Source organism: Saccostrea cucullata, unplaced genomic scaffold (genome assembly GCF_032062105.1).
Source record: "Saccostrea cucullata isolate Sc308-1 unplaced genomic scaffold, CSIRO_AGI_Scuc_v1 ctg75, whole genome shotgun sequence".
Taxonomy (NCBI): Eukaryota; Metazoa; Mollusca; class Bivalvia; order Ostreida; family Ostreidae; genus Saccostrea; species Saccostrea cuccullata.
The window spans coordinates 246,675-264,412 of NW_026940114.1; the positions used below are offsets into that span (position 1 = coordinate 246,675).

Below are 17,738 nucleotides of genomic sequence, written 5' to 3' on the forward strand. Positions count from 1 at the left end.
TTTCTGTGAATTGTTCCAAGTTTTATTCAAACATATTTTAAATAGTTAAATAGTTTGAAAGCATTAACATACCTACACTATTCTATTTAGAGGCATCATTAGTCTAAAATAATAGGTTTTACTTGTACTTTTTTGTGAACAACATAGTATTTCATGACAGACGTCAATCATTGAAAAAAGTGATGGATTCCAAAGATGGGTCATTTCTCTTTAAAATGTCAAAAGCATTTTTAAAAGGCGAGCATACGACCAGATTTAACTTCTGTTTTTCTTCTTTCTCTTCCTCCACTGAGTCAGATCTGGCCTCGTATCTACCAGCGGTAAGTACAGCTATGACTTCCAGCTTTCTCTCCCTCGTACTGAACGATTCTCGAAACACTATGGAGCCAGAGTCCCCCGGTTTACCGAACTCTTCATCATTCATCCCCTTCACTGCGATAATACCGTGTACATTGCCGATGATTTCAGAGGACACAATTTTACCTTGTGTCCATTTTGATGATGCACCTAGCTTATGAACGATGTCGTCAATGAACTTCAGACTGTTGTCTAGAGGAGATACCTCAGCTTTTGTTGGTTTTTTCTTGTGATTCAGGAGTCCTTTACTGGGAAAAGACTTTTCTACATCTTCATCTACTTCTACAATTGCTAGATCGCTTTGAATTGTTTGAATTTCTCCTTTTGGATTATGAAGACACTTTCCTACAGCTATTCGCTCACCTGATTCATTTTCTATATATACCGTATTGTTCTCTATGCACACATGTCTGCATGATAATGCAACCACCTTTTCCTTGTTCAGTATTGCTAGGCAGCCGAGAGTCCCATAATTGTGCTCGGACAGTGAGGGATACAGTTTCATCCCCTGAGCTTGGGAGATGGCAAAAGGTTTGATTTCCTCTTTTAAATTTTGTTCAGATATTACAACAATTTTACAAAAATCTGTTGAAGTCACTTTTTCAAATTCATTTTTTATATCAGATTCGTAACAGTCATCCACAATCACTCGAAAATCTTCAAAATGAAAGCCATATTTGACAATGTGTTTTTTAAACCTGCAAGAATTATAAAAATTATAAGCTACTATAAGTTTCTATAAGTTTACATTTTCATGGAATAGCAAGTGCAAAAACTTTAGATTAAATTGTTTCATCTTTTTGTTCCATGGCTTGACCTTGATTCAGAATATACAACAAGTTTATTATTGGCAATGACATTTTAAATTTAAATTGGTTTTAATCAGAAGGTAACAAAGGTTGGAAAATCCTCTTCAAATACTTTAGTATACTAGTATGTATTCTTCAAAGTATGCAGTCTTACTGATTTAAAAGCATATATTTTTTCAAGAGGGGAGAGATTGAGAGAGGTAGGTACCTTTCCAAGATGATACTAATTTCCTTTGGAATTTCTCTTGACTTTTGCCCAGCCTTAACCACAGGAAAGGACGAGCATTTTTGCATTCGTGTAATTATGGCTTCACTATCTGCTAGAAAAAAAAACGAATTCAGTTTTCGATTTGAAAAGGGCAAGATGGGTTAAGACTTCTTCTTGGCCCCTGTTTTCGGATGTCTTTTAGAATGATACAACAGAACTAGTTAATTATTAAAACCTGTGTCATCCCTGTCACAAAATGAATACTAGTTCTAACTTATGGGATACACGGATGTTACAGGAAGGTCATAAAATATGTCATTTTCCCAATTTTCTCATTCTACTGCAAATTGCTCTTTTTACAACACATTTTGTTTCAAAAAATATAGAGCACAAACTTGCCTATCTACCAAATCTATACATGTATATTTTATACGTTAATTTGAGTAATTTCAGATGCATCTTATGTATAAAAAATCTCAGATAGGCAAGCTTGTGCTCTATGTTTCCCAAAGAAGTATCCCAAGTTTGAAAAAAATCAGCAAAATTGAGAAAATTCGAGAAAATGTCATACTTCTGTACCCTCTAGTGGCTTCCATGTAAGCTTTGAATCAAAATTAGTGCTGGTTTCAAAACAAGCGTTCTATCAAAGTTCTTAACTACAATCTTTCACAATTTAAACATCGTTCTGAATTTTACACCAAATAAGGGGCCAGATTCGGCCGTTCCAATACCTTGTCCTTTCCTCTTTTTGTTAAGATACTCTATTAGAGAAAGCTCTAGTGCTGAAGTCAGATTATCCCATATTGCATCTGCTTCATAGGAAACAACCGAGAAACACCCGTCTTCCTTTAGCCTCGAGTAATCCTCTCCTAATTCAGACTCCGATGTTACGAACACACACCATTTTGAGCTTTTGATAATTTCTTCCTATTAAGAAATAGATAAAAAAAATTATGTAAAATGATTTTCTCTTCGATTGTTTACTTTTTTACTGTTTTCGGATTTAACATCTTACAAACCAATTGCTTGATCAGGTCAAAAAACCAAAATACTAAATACTTATTTCTCAATTAACATTTGATTCAAGTTTATTGCTCAGATAAGGCAAATACGGATGTTTTAGAGAGAATATTCGTTTTTTTTAAATACCTGTGCTACACTTTGGTTTCTGTTTTCTGCACCATCGAAACCAATAAAATAAATCAATGTAGCATGACTCAGTCCCTCTGACACTGTAACGGAAAGATATAATTTAATTATAGCCAAAAAGCAAGTATCTAAAAGTTTTATCTTGAATAATTTCATTTTAAATGACTAAGGTGATAATATATTGGGGCTCCCACATTGATTTAAAACAAGATATGTTCCTGAAATACTGATGCCCCCATGTGGCTGCTTATGGCGAAGATTGAGGTTTTTCAAATGCAAGTCAAAATATAAGGTCAAGGTCAAAAGTCAATATTGTTGGTCTTATCACAAGGAATACATATGTGAATTATGAAAGCCCTAATACAAACTGTTCAAACGTTAAAGTTTTTAAAGGTAGGTCTAAGGTCAAGGTCAAAAACATTTAGCACCAACTGTTGAAAAGGTATGGCAAATGTTAAAGTTTGATTTTCTTTTAAATTGAGTCAAACTCCGAGATCGAGAGGTCAAACTTGGTGGTACCCAAATAAAGATCTTGTCACACAGAAAGAAAGACTGACAGAGCAAAAACTATAGATATGTATATCGCGAACCTTCGATTTCGGTGGCATAAAAATAATCTTATCAGTCTTACATGGGAATTCGTTTTCATCAACTTTATCAGCATTCAGAGGTTTCAGAAGTTCTAAGTTGTCTGTTGTAACCCTTCCAGCGACCAAAATTGCAGCAGGAAGAGCTTCATGTAGATCAGGTGTAATAACTTCACTGTCCACTGATTCTTCATGGTCAATTAGTTTTTGGACCAGTTCCAAATGATATTCGAACCGTGGAAACGTGTCCAGTCCAAACGTCACACGATAAAGAGGATGTTGTCCAGAAAACACTGTAGAAACAAAATATTATTGTCACTCAGATAATTTATAAAGAAGACATGCATCAAACCTAATGTTTCATTAAGAATCATTGTTTTAATTTGCGCACTACACAATTATCCCGCTTCCTCATAATTATCGTTATCTTCAGTTAATTTATCAATGTAATTAAGCTTCTACATTTCCATGTTTTAGACCTAACATGTCATATAACAGTATTGTCAGACCATGGTTTTATACTAAATTTGATAACGGATTACTCCGTCTATATACAGATACAAAAGGCTCACGGCTGTTGTGACCGGTCGACAGGGGATGTTTACTCATCTAGGGCATCTGATCCAACCTTTCGGGTTTCCAAGAGACAGTGCCTTATGCTCTTTTCACGAATTTGAATTGTTTGAAAGAACTTTTGATCAATATCTGTTCGTTATTTTAACTTTGCCTTACAGCACTTAAAAATAATGGTTCTCCTCCTAAAATTCAATGACTATTCATTAATTGTATAACGTAGTCTACTTACTTCCCACTGTATGAATGCCTGTTTCCTTCCCTCTTTTTGAGTGACGGTATTCCTTCAAAATGTTTAAAATTGAAGGATAAGAATTGTCGCTCTCAGCAACATCTAACGCAAAATCAACTGACGAGTCCTCGCCAACTGCTAATTGTAATTCTCTGAAAATGTCTTTTGTCAGGCTAAGGTAGTCAATTACTTCAATCTTGTCTACCTCCTCCAAATTTTTGCTCAGATGCTGAATGCTATCTTTTACTTTTTTTGTAAATTGCAAAAATCCGCCTTTGTTGTGCAGTGATGGCGCCCTTTCTAGAAAATTTAACAGATCTGCGTGGCGATTTTTCAGCTTTTCCAATTGCTTCATTGTATTATTGCTACTTTCTACAAATTTTTGCATTTTGAGCTGGAATCCTTTTCTCACTGCGTCAAAATTATTGTTCAATGTACTCAGACACTGCTCCTTTAAGGCTTGTATTTCCCTATCTGTATCCATTAGCTGGCGTTCTTGTGTTTCCTTTAATTTTTTGCAGGATTTTATTTTATTTAAATCGATCTGATGCAAATCATCTCTAAGAGATTGTACTACATTCGTGAATTCATCATCTATTGGATAAATCATGGGTCGACAATCAATATGAGAAATTTCAAGACATTCTTGGCAAGCAGCTACCCCGCAATGCCTACAGAAAGATTCAAGTTTCTGGTCGTGCTTTTCACAAAACAAAGGGGCTCTAAAGGCCATTTGTAGATTGTCTGACCATTTATTCAGCGGTATGGGGCTTAAATTATGACCGCGGAAGATTTTCATGTGATCGTGACAACTTAAACATTTTCTGCATATCAATCCGCACTCCTTGCACATTTTCACTGCTCTCTGGACATTGCCTTCTGTACACTGCTCACAGCTCACCTCTCCGAATTGTTCAAATTTCAATGCCTCAATGATGATTTCGTTTAAATTAAAATTTTCTAGAGCTTCGGGCAAATCTTTTCTACAGTTTGGACACCTTTTGTCAATTTCTTCATTTTCAAAAAATTTAAACAAGCAATGGCTACATATAGTTTTTGCACAACAAAACAAAATGTATGGCTTCCTTTCGATGAGTCCAAAGTCCAATTTACAGACTAAACATGACTCTTCTTCCATTTTTGTTGAAGAAATGCGTATTTCTGAAATTGAAGGAAATGGCCAGTTATCAAACATATCAAGTATATTCTTTGTTTCATTTTGAACATATTTTATTGAATAAATCAAAAGGATTGTATTTTGTGTTTAATTAAGACCATTTCTTTGTTACATACATCACTACTTGTAAAAGCTTTACCTGTATTAACATGAGGGCTTTTTATCAAGTTTTTCTCTATTGCTCGTATTATTTGCATTAGAGTGTTGTTCGTTGACTGAGTAATTTCTTTATCTTAGAATGCATTCAGGTATTTTCTGCAAAATTCAGTCGTGAAGATTTGCTACTTTTTACATTGCACATATCAAGGATATATATATTTTTTGGCAAGGAATAATATAATTTTTGAATTAATAAACGTATATCAAAATTACAAATGAATTTTTTAATCTGTAATGAATGAGCAACAGCACAGTGAATTTAACCTTTCTGTACTAAAAGTGTAAGATTTATTTCAATCACTTTAAAATCAAAAAAATATTTAACCAGATGTTTTGATACAGTAATCGTACTTGATGCAAAATAATTCAAATACTATGTGGTCGCCCGCGCGTGGCGCAGTGGCTAGAGTGTCTGCTCTCAAGTCGCGAAGTAAGGAGTGGATCGTTACACGCCGGTTCGAATCCCATTGTGGGACGTAGAGACCGATCCTTCGGATGAGACCGTATAAATCGAGGTCCCGTGTCGCAGTATAGGTGCTGGTACGAAAAAGAACACTCCCAGCTCAATGGCCCTAAGTGCCAAGTATAGGACAAAAATTTGCAGCTCTCCACTGGCAAGTGGTGCCGTTTCCATTATGCGTGAAAAATTCTCGAGAGGGACGTTAACAATATAAAATCAATTATACACTATGTAATAAATTGATTAATTTTGATGCACTTTACCATTTTATAATGTGGGTAAATATTTTGTAAACTTCCTGCATTGATAAAATATCAAATGTTGGCATTGTAAAATGTAAACAGACAATGAAATAATTTCTTAGATTAAGCATTTATTTTATTTAGATATATTAAGCTTTCCTGTAATTGCAATATAACAATTCAGTGCAATGGATAGTGTCATATATCTAAAAGCCTGAAAACGATACACTTTGCAAAAGACGAAGGATCGTTTTCATAGGATGGTCTTGCGTATCAAATCGGTATTTTTACAAGTGATGTTAAAATATTCCATCCAGGCCCCGGGATCTTGAAACATATTAAGTCAATATCTTTCTGTTGTACATGAATGCATGTTGTTGAAGTCAAACTGGCCAAAATCAACAAGCTGTTTTACTTAAGTGTTGATATTTGCAAAATCAGAGATTAATTCAATAAATAAAAAATCTATATAATATGCAGGAGACAGTAAATTTGTTTTAGGTCTGTCTGTCAGTGTTTCATGATCCTGGATCCTGTTTGTTAAACACTTTAGTTATTACAGTAGGTCCCTCAAAGTTGTTTATATTCAGTAAAATATCCAAGTATGAAACAGACGTAACATACTCTGTAGTGTCTTTTATTAACGGCTCTGACACTGGTATTTTTATTGGCGACATATGAATAAAAGTAACAATTTTTAATTGATAAAGATATTGTCGATTATATAAACGTTGATTTGAATGGTCATCGCAAGAGTTTGCTTTTTTCATGAAAAAATTTTGAAGGGAAAATAAAATCAGGTTGGCTTATAAACGAAACACAATTAGTGCTCATCGGACTTTCATCAGATTGTTGGGAGACATGGTCTCTTAAAACAACGTTGATATTGTCAATGCGAAACCCCAGCATTCTTTCAATATCAGGTTTAGAGTACTTTTTATAGTATCAGAATATTTTTTTAGATTTTGTAGATGACGAATCGCACGATACAAAAATTGTCGAGCTTCATTTTTTTTATTATGGTAGCGATTGTTCAAAAATTGTAGAGCTTCATTTTTTTCTATTATGGTAGTGATTGTTCAAAAATTGTCGAGATTCATTTTTTATTATGGTAGTGATTGTTCAAAATGCTGCACTTTTATTTATCGCAAGAAATTGTTGAATAAAGCATAGGAAAAATTATATGTCTTGATGCTTTTTTCATGTTTAAGAAGATTTATGGTTTAAAATTTCTCCAGAATTCCTTTTGAGTTATTTTTAGAGGCGACTTTTGGTTTACACCATATCTTGAATTTGTTATTATAAACAAAACATCTGATTTTTTTTCTTTAACAGCAGTTAATATTTTTGAGAAGCTAGGCTGAACATTTCCTAGAACTAGCTGCAATTGATATGCCTAAAAGTAAGATTTTTATCACATAATGGAGTTTTGGAATACTAGTGCATATACAATACTGGTACAGAATATCAAACTCATTTCCATTGACTGGAATATTAAATTAATGTACTCTGAAGACTGATCTTGATTTCCATCTTTTGGAAGGGAACTCAGGGTTATTGTTTGATAATAAAATGGGGAATTAAAACCAAGTTTGCAAATGCTGCCTTACAGACAAATACAAACAAAAACTACATTGTTGAATTAAATTTAAAAAAAAAAACACTTCTGACCAAGGTCGGCAATATAATATTATTAAATGTACTTTCCTAAACTAAATAGAGTTAGACTATTAGAAATTTATCTAACCAGCTACTAGTGTCCTACTGTAAGTTGTAAGACGGTATCGACAGGTCATAGAGTAACAAAAAAATCCTTCTGGCACGTCAAACAGATGGTTCATTTCATCTGAATTCATTTGAATTCACTTCCTTTTTAAAATATTTGATATTTACCAATAATTAATTTGCTGATATCCATGAACAGTCATCCATAAACAACATAATTTTAGGGGAAATGATGAGCACATACCATCATTCGTACAAACTCGGAGGTCTGCCGCGTCCATGTTTTCTTGAACAAACAAATCTTTTTTTTTCAAAATGGCTGCATGAGGCGGAAGATATCGAGTATTATATGAATTCTAATGATTCTTGTTTAGTTGTGGGTCTTTGTTTTAAAAATCTTTCATATTTTCTTTTAAATGTTGTGTTAGTAGTATGTGATTTAAGCGATTAATTGGATGTAAATATTCGTAAAGCATGCTTTTAGTTTCTATTCCAAGTGCTATTTATTAATATTATGTAATGTGCGCATGCTTTCTGACCTGAAACTACGAAAGGTTATTAAGATAAAACTACTTGAACATTAGAGAGGCGCTATACTACGGAGTGCAAGTTAGAAAGCAGAACGGTACGCCTTCAAAAGGTAAATAATAATGCCACGTAGTAAGGCGTTTTAACGCTCTCCCAAAAGGTAAATCAAAGTACTGAAAGTACTGATAGACGGAGGCCTGGAATGAACATGATTGTTTGTCTCTTTGGGAATTTTTTATTCATATTCTGACCCCAACATTTGCCTAAGGGTAGTTGGCCATATCTTTTGAAAAGTAGATACCAGGACATTATTACTTCATATATCTTTTTTTGTGGAAAGACTTTTCATTGGATATTAACAAACCTGACCTTTTGACCTTGACCTTCGATATTTTATACTGATGAAAAAACTTTAACCTTGGCCATGACTTTTGAATGATAAGAGATATATAGGGGGGGGGCAACAGTGTTTCACAAACACATCTTCTTCTTTTATGTTACCGTGGTCTAATGTTTAATTATGTAATTTACTGAATTCCTATTTTTCATCAAAAGGACAAACCAATCTAATTGCAATAAACTATATCAATTTCAATTCTTTAGTGACTCGTGGTAAGAGCTTCCTGAAATGTGAGAAAGCCAAAAAGTGTTTAGTATCTCTAACTCTTTTAGAGATACAAGATACAATGCATAGATCTACATGCACATTCAAATTTTAATTAATATTTCTGTTGTGTTGGGTATGAACATACAGAAGATCCAAATATTTCCAACATTATGAAAAACATCAAGCAGAACAAACACCTGTTTGGGTGCAGATCTTGAAATGTACTAAGCTCTATGGGTATTTGTTGTCCAGTGCACATTAATCCTGACTTCCAAATTCTTACTTGACTGGTGATATCTTTAGAAACATTTGCATCTAGGTGAAAGTTGATCCCGCAAAATATGCCACCCCATTGTTCAAGTTTAATAAAGTGATTACACCGCCTTGACTAGATATTGTGGATTCAACGATACCCTAATATCCAGTATTATACGCGATTTTACGGATAATACCCATTTTCGTTGAAAATCATTCCCGTTTCAGAGGCAGATCCTTCCACTTTTGAAAGAGGGGTTCCAGGGTTGTACTGTCCATATACCCCCCCTTACACACTTTCAAGCAAGGATTCACACACACGTATGGAAGATCTTAGGTTTCGGTAAATAATATTTGTTTACGTCCATTTATTTCTTTGGTCCCCCAGTCCGAATTTAAAGAAAAAATTAAAAAAAAACCTACTGAAGCCTTAATTAAAATTGAATGAATTTGCAGCATTTTCAAAGAGTACAAAGAATTTTCTTTTGGAGTTTGAAAAAAAAAATCCGTGGTGGATGCAGTTTGGGTTTAAAACAAAGAGTTGCATGTTAGTTCCTTCAAATGATATGACTAAAACGGTTCATATAATATAGAACCGTTTTAATCATATCATTTGAAAGAAAAGTGAGTGGAAGAAAATTAATGTGTGAGAATATATCTATTCAATACATAAGTTAGACGTACAAATATATGTATTTTTATTTATTCTCAGAAAACGTTTCATTCTCTCTCTCTCCATTAGTCAGAAAATAAAGAGGGCTTCCAATTCCCGGACCCCCCCCCTTCCTTGGATCCGCCAATGAACCGTTTACAAGCATTCGCCCATCCTTGACACTTTTTCAATATCTCTCCAAGGTTTGAAATTAACAAATTGAACTCCTTGCATATATTTTTTTTAAAATATTTGATATATTGCAGATTCCATGACAACAGTGTTTTATTGCATATCCTTTTTTGCACAGGTTAGCCATAATATTACTAAATTTATACCATGTTGCACAAAGTAAGATTCAAGCCACTGTTTTGGTTTTGGTCATGTAAACATAGAAACATGTGGGTCACTTTGTCCCATCTAACTTCTGAAACATGTGATAAGGAATTCTAAAAAAAAAAAGGATGCAGCAGAGCTATAAACAGACAAGCCGCAGCTCTTTGCTGAGTCAATGAGTGAACATTTAAATTATATCAGTTTCAATGAAACAATGAAGCAGATTTCTTCTATCTAGGTAATGTAGGGTATTAATGTGATAGGACCTTCGCAAACTAATTAAAATTCCCCAGGTGAGGTGAAAGGTGTGAGATAATTATAGGTCCATGAGAAAAAAAAGAATTATGTATTGTATGTGTAAAATATTGTGACCGAATTTGATTAATTGCATGAAAAGCAGATGCAGAGAACTGCACTCGGTGATCTGTTTTGGTTTCCCCGACAATTTAAATTCTATGTCAGCGAGTGTTTTTATCAGCCAATGAGTGTGTCAGCAGCGGACTCTAAACATTACTGATCACCTATCTGTATACAGCACATATCCGATATCAGGAACAGTTTATCAAAGGCCTAGTTACTGTCCCTGTTTTGCTTCATGTACTCCTGCCTTGGAAAGAATGAGCCGGGGGACCAAGCTTATCAAAGTTAACGTGATTAGCCGCTAGATGACGATCGCAAATTCCCTTCCGCCGCAGCTGAGCGGTACCAATAGAGCGGAGGCTAAGCCTCCGTCTAAAAAGGCGTACTTTTTAAAAGCAAAATAAAGATGAACAACATCAATCACAGAAAGCACGTTTACTAAAGGCGTTTTATTGCGAATTGAAAATGAAAAGAAGTGAATATAGATTTTCTGAAAGGCTTGATAATATTTTTTGCTTATATCCCTCTTTACTTCACAATATTACTGGTCGCGGTAGTTTTAACGGTATAGTACTCACTTCGTAATATGGGGGCCATGTTCGATTCTCATTCCCGGTGCGCCTCAAATCAAAGATTGATTGATTGATTGAATACTGTTTAACGTCCCTCTCCAGAATATTTCACTGATATGGAGACGTCACCATTGCCGGTGAAGGGCTGCAAATTTAGGCCTTTGCTCGGCACTTACGGCCTTTGAGCAGGGAGGGATCTTTATCGTGCCACACCTGCTGTGACACGGGGCCTCGGTTTATGCGGTCTCATCCGAAGGACCGCCCCATTTAGTCGCCTTTTACGACAAGCAAGGGGGTACTAAGGACCTATTCTAACCCGGATCCCCACGGGGCCTCAAATCTAAGATGTTAATATTAAACATATATTATTTATATGGCACGCCAAATTCACAAAAATGAGATAATCATAGTTTCACAATCGATAAACTAGGTTTATCGGTTGTAAACTATAGTTTACAAACCGTAAACTATAGTTAACAACGTTAATCTATATTTCACATCTGTAAACCATAGTTAACGCAATAATCTATGTTTCACAACCGTAAACTATACTTAACACCGAAAACAATCAGTTGCGATTGCAAAACATAGATTATCTGATAAATACAGTTTCACGATTTGTAAACTATAGTTTACAAACCGTTAACTATAGTTAACGATCTGATAAATATAGTTTCACAATTTGTGAAACTATAATTAACAACTCTTAACTATAGTTTACGATTGTAAACTATAGTTTACAAACGTGAATCTATGTTTATCAACAAAATCTATTGTTAACGCTTTATTCAGACAGATAAACTTAGATTAGCATTCGTAAACTATAGTTAACGACCGTTAAATATAGTTTTACAGATGAAAACTATACTTAACGAATCGTTAACTATACTTAACGAATCGTTAACTATACTTAACGAATCGTTAACTATAGTTTACAGTCGATAAACCTAGTTTATCAATTGTGAAACTAGATTTATCTCATTTTTGTGAATTTGGCGTGCCATAAATTTACCTTCCTTCGCCATGTGCACGGCCAAAAAAGGGACAGTCAAGGGTCCTTATATAGTATAATACCTTAAAATAGTCGTATGTACGATAAAGAACTCACATTTCTAGGATCTTTAACGCTTTGCAAAGATAATAATTTTGGCACTTCCCCTGATAACTAGGTGACATCTTCACCTCCGTAAAAAATTTCATATAGGACATTAAAACAGCAGAGAAGAAAACCGTATGAATATTTTTTTAAAAATATAGTCAAAATAGAAAAATTTAAATGAAAATAAACATTTTTCTCCATTTAAATATTTTATTCCGATTAGCAAAATTAAAAAGTACTTTTGGCAAGAAATGTCGATGTCTTTCAAGATACCGCTATCGTTCTCATCAAGAGAAGAATCATGAACCCAAGACCATAAGCTGAGGACAAACGTACTGAATTCAAATCAGTGTGTCTTTTAATTTTAACTAAAAAGTAATTTTACTGGGAATTTTTTGCGATTTCCATGCGTTAAGATTAATTTTGCGGTGGTCAAAGGACAAACTGTGTTTACTTGGTTTATTTTGCGTGGTGTCTTATTACACCTTTCTCAAAAAAGTTCGGATACAAGTATATCAGTACATGTACAATGACATGTATCTTGGTGTAATCCCGGTCCGTCCGTCAGTCACACTTTCTCCCCAGACTACTCTTACATTTTTAGCACCAGTCAATTCTTCTTTTGGAATATGGTTGATGGCGTCTTGAATATATATAAAAAAGTTTTAAATTCTGGTTTCGTGAACTCATCCCAATTTTTTTTTACATTGTAGACCATTCATATTTTGGATTGAAATTGAGAACGTCCTTTAGATGTGAATTAATATTTCAGAAGTTTACTTTTTACGCTTGAATAAATTCACCATTTGAATATTGTATTTGAAGTGTACAAGTCGGAAAAAATGTTTTTTTCCCCTTTATTTATCACAGTAGCCAACTCATATTTTGAAAAAAGTTATTGAGAGAGTTTGAAGATGTGCAATAATATTTCAATTTTTCACATAAGGGTAATTAGGGGTTCGGAAAAAGACGTTTTTCAACAAAAAAACAGGATCGTAATTAAGTAAAGTAAATATAATCTTTCGGATGGTGATTAATTGATGGCGCCTCGTCGATGATAAGGTTTCAGAATCTAGAGATTTTGTAGGGTAAAAATTGATATTTACATTTTCTAGACGAAACTGTGATTAACTTTAATTTTGACAATTTTAGGGGGGGGGGGGCGCGCCGGGTGCGCCCCCCTTTAAATCCGCCACTGATGATCGTAGTCCCCTTACCTAGTTAATGAATTCAACACATAAGAACTAAATTCATTCAAAACTAGTTATTGAAAAATTAACCCAAAATTGTATTTAAAAACATATTACACAAAAATATAGAAAAGATATAGCCAACATTCAACTGAACTGGTGCATCCCACTGAGATAATGATAAAATCGGGGTTTTTTTTCAGTGTTAAAATTTTTCTCTCACAAATATTGCCTTACAATGTACACATTGTCCAAATGATGCATGCCTATTTCCAACTCTTCAAGAATTTTTTCACGAATGTCGGCCTTGCTGCTCTTGTATCAGCCATTGCTTCACCCTGTCTCACAAATTCTATCTGTCTTTGTTTCTTGTCTGCTGATCTCTTCTCTCTTCACCTCCAAAACATCAGCCAACACCCGCAGGACTTTGTCAAGTCGCCATCTATATCTTCCCTGGGTCAGCGCAACTTGGCATCCCGAAAGGATATGCGTCATTGTCCCTCTCTTTCCACACAGCTTGCAGCTAGAGTCTTCGGCTTGCCACCAATGTTGCAAGTTTAAAAGGAGATAAGAGTAAGTCATACACCAACAGGAATGAGATTCTAAACTGGTCCTTCCTCCAAAGTTCTGCCCAGGTTAATTCCCGCTCCGGTAGGTCACACTTCATTCAGGCCCCTGTTTTCGAATTTCTGTTGATTTTGCATTCCGTTGATCTTCCTCAGTGCGCCTTACTTCAGCCTGAACCATGGTGCGCCTCTCTGATGCTGATGCATTTGACCACTGCTGGAAGTGTAAAATTCCCACACCGAGTCGCCGAGTGCTTGTGTTTTCAATGATGTCTCGTGAATATAGCATACGCTCTGCTTGATCCACTGATGTTTTCGCTGACCACTTTCTTCCTGTCCTTGTCTGGATCCCTGCTTCTGCGACCCTGTCATCTGCTGAGTCACGTAACGTCATAACCAAGCGGCAAATTCAGAAAATGTGTCAAACTCGAGGGTCAAGCTATAAATTGTTGTTACCTACAGTCTTGTCAGAAATGCACATTGAACTAAAAATGCCCTGTCTCATACCATTTAAAACCTGTGGCCAAGGTTAAAACTCCAAAGTCAAGGTCAAAAGTGTTTTAAAACCCAAAGAACAGACTTGTCACAAGGGATACACATGTAAAGCATTGAAATTCTAGCTACAAATTTTCACGCGTTATATTCTAGGATGAATTTTGTTAAAAACTTGCAAAAGCGGTTAAGGTAGTCCGATCCTCAGGTTTATAAAATTAGCAGTTAAGTAATCAAAAGTACTCATAAAAGTATCTCTGAATCCACAAAGTTATGTAAATTTATCCACAGTGTTTCTTTAAAGTTCAAGATTAAATTTAATCATATTATATAGGGAAAATCATCAAATCTCCAATATTTTTGCAGAAAAAGCGAATAGGAATATTAGCTTTGCATTTTTTAATTGCAAATTGATCAACAAATATATTTTAGGTTAAAAAACGATAGGTATCCAGGCATTCAGAGAAATTGTCATGCTTTTTATGCTTATTTGGTATTTTTTGTCTTCTATTTCCGTCATGTATTCTATAATACATAGTGTAAAAGGCCTTTGCTATCATTGCAAGACACCATAAATCACTTCTTATTTCATATCATGCTAATAATCATTGGTATATAAGGCTGGATTCAAGAAAATCTTATTTCTCTAAAACTGTATTATTTTTTTTTTCCTTATATAGGGTACAAATGTCAACTTTTATAAGACCTTTTCTAAGACTTCCAAAAACCTTGAATCTTATAAAGATGAATATAATTAAAATTGTTGCATGAAAAAAATCATTTTCAAGCTTCATTTTGATGCATTTCAAATTAAATATGTATTTTTGGAGTTATCCTTCCTGGCTGAGGATCGGATATCCTTAAAGCATTAAGGTCAAGCTCAAATTAAATGGTCTAATATTTTGGGATCCAAAGAATGGTCTTGTCACAAGGAATACACATCAAATTACGAAAGCCCTAGCTCCAATCATCGATATTATTGACAAGGTTGAAGTTTTTGCAAACAAACAAACAGACAAAGCAAAAAACTATATATCCTCGAATCTTCGATCACGGGAGTATAAAAGTTAAGTAATAATCTTTTTAGGCCGCTTTGATTTCACACTTCCTTCGTTAAATGTGTTAAATAATTTTAGATATTAAGGTGGCGTTGATCAAAACCGGTTTTCTTCATCCACAAAATGGATATAAATACTGGGGAATCATTATTGTTCGTGGCGGTGGATCTCGTAAGGCACTGGGGTGCATTGAGCCTAAGCGCGGTAACTCCGATTGTCTTGATTGCAATCATAATTATCGCTGTTTCTAACTTCTATATGGGGAATAGAAATTACGTACCTCAAATATATTCTTTGATGTTCAAAGATATTACGCGGTTGTGCTGTCATTTTATATTGGTCTAGTTATTTCAACATTTTTTTGCACAAGTTTATGACGCTATTAAAAATTTTCCAATCATTAGCAATCAATATTCCATTTATGTATATGGGCATAAATCTAATAAAATTGATAGTGCTGAGTTTTGGGAAAAAAACAGTAATTTTATTATTTTTAATAAAATTGATAGTGCTGAGTTTTGGGAAAAAAACAGTAATTTTATTATTTTTCCTTATATCCAATTTTTCAATCGTTCAAAAATTTTCAATATATTTTTTTAATATTTAGCAATTCTAACCATAAAAAAATATAAAGTAGACAAATATTTGGAATAATTGGTCACAATAAAAATCTCAAACTATGTTAATGAAACTATCGACTTTATATGGTATACATGTTGATGGAAAATCAATGAAGATGTCTTAAAAATATATAGATCTTACGTAAAATAAAGAAATCGAGAATGGGTTGTGATTTTTAGACATCATAACATACCAGGTATGTTGATGAGTTGTATGACATATTACCCCTCACACTTTTAAGGTTTAATATCGTACTCACATTCATTTTATTTGATATGGTTTCCACACTCATTCGATACCCAAATTTACCCAATGTTAGCCACAACAATAATCTGAGAAAACCGATTCCCTTCGGCTTGATTATTAATACATGTACATAACATGTATGAATAAGTGTACACAGTCCGATTACTTCGGGAAAAGGTTTCGTATAAAGTAAAAATGATATATAATTCTATGTAAAACTTTGAATCTCAAATAGTCTTTGTGCTATCTTGTGAGTACCTGCATATAGGAAATTGTGGCCAGTTGTTTTAAAAGGAAAGGAACTTTGATTTATTTGAATATCTTGATTTCTTTTTGTGGATTGTGACCAACTTTTTTAGTGCCATTTTGAAAAAATAAAATAAATCCCAACTTTCTGGAGATTCTAGCATAATAATATGTTGTGGTCCTGCAGTTGTTCAGAAAATAAAATTATTGAAATAATTTTTCTCTATATATTCCCATATAACAAAACAACAACAAACACTCCCAGTAAAAAACGTAAAGTTGTTCGAACTAAAAAAAAAAACTAATTTCCGTGAAAATGGTGGTCGGGGTGGGGTGGGCCTGGGGGCAGTGGTGGGTCCAAGGTCCTTTCCTTACATATGCTATACAAATTTAAAAACTTTACAAATACCCCCCCTCTCCATCCGCGCATAATGATTTGAACAAAAATGATTTTTTTTTAATGCTTATAAAGGTTGTTTCCTACACATTCAGTTACAATTTGATACACTTTAATCTCTGTCCCCGTTCTGACCATGGGACCATTTTTTTTTTTACAGACTTGAATATACTTTCATTAAGGACCTAAAGAAAGCTTTCAATAACTTTCATCTTTGTTTGACACAGTCATTGTCTTGCTGAGATGTAGCGGGAAATCAGATACAGGAAAAGATGACCCCCCCCCCCAAAAAAAAATGGACCCGTGATAAAATTGAAAGAGGATCTTTAGTACTAGTATATCTGAAAGGAATCGACCCCCAACGCCCTTTCAACACATACGCACATAATCACAATTAAGATACTAGTAGGTTTGTGAAGTTTAGACTAATTGTACCTTTTCATAGTTGAAAAAAAATCTGATATATGTTCGTACTGGATATGCTCAAACTAACCCCATCCCCACTCCTACTCTCTCCCTGCATAATTCCTGGATGTCTGCACATAGGAGATATCTTTTTGGGCTAATTTATTTTAGATATAAGCTCGTCTGAGATAAAATCTCAAATGATATCATTTGTGATGAAATTTTTTCTCTTGTCTGTGTGTCCATCTGTAAACTTTTTGCATTTTCGACTTCTTCTCCAGAACTACTGGGTCTATTTCAAACAAACATGTGAAAGGCATCTTTAGGTAAAAGGAATTCAAATTTGTTCAAATGTTTCTTTCTTTAGGAGAGAGATCTATGAAGAATAGTACGTGTCATCTTATAAAAATCTTCTCAGGAACAACTGGTC

The 17,738-nt window shown here is 34.2% G+C and overlaps 1 protein-coding gene across 2 annotated transcripts; it reads right to left on the reverse strand.

Moving 5' to 3' along the window:
* LOC134254825 (uncharacterized) lies at positions 1–7,937 on the reverse strand. 2 transcript variants are annotated; one of them, XM_062737357.1, is made up of 7 exons: positions 7,847–7,937; positions 3,916–5,076; positions 3,155–3,403; positions 2,524–2,606; positions 2,106–2,301; positions 1,375–1,483; positions 1–1,055 (listed from the first exon to the last, which is right to left on the reverse strand). In XM_062737357.1, the coding sequence occupies exons 1-7, from the start codon at positions 7,869–7,871 to the stop codon at positions 164–166; spliced, it is 2,715 nt and encodes a 904-aa protein (XP_062593341.1). In that variant the 5' UTR covers positions 7,872–7,937; the 3' UTR covers positions 1–163. The 2 variants fall into 2 exon arrangements, with proteins under 2 accessions (XP_062593341.1, XP_062593340.1); XM_062737356.1 differs by having other exon boundaries at positions 1,375–1,486.
* Between the last annotated feature and the right edge of the window lie 9,801 nt (positions 7,938–17,738).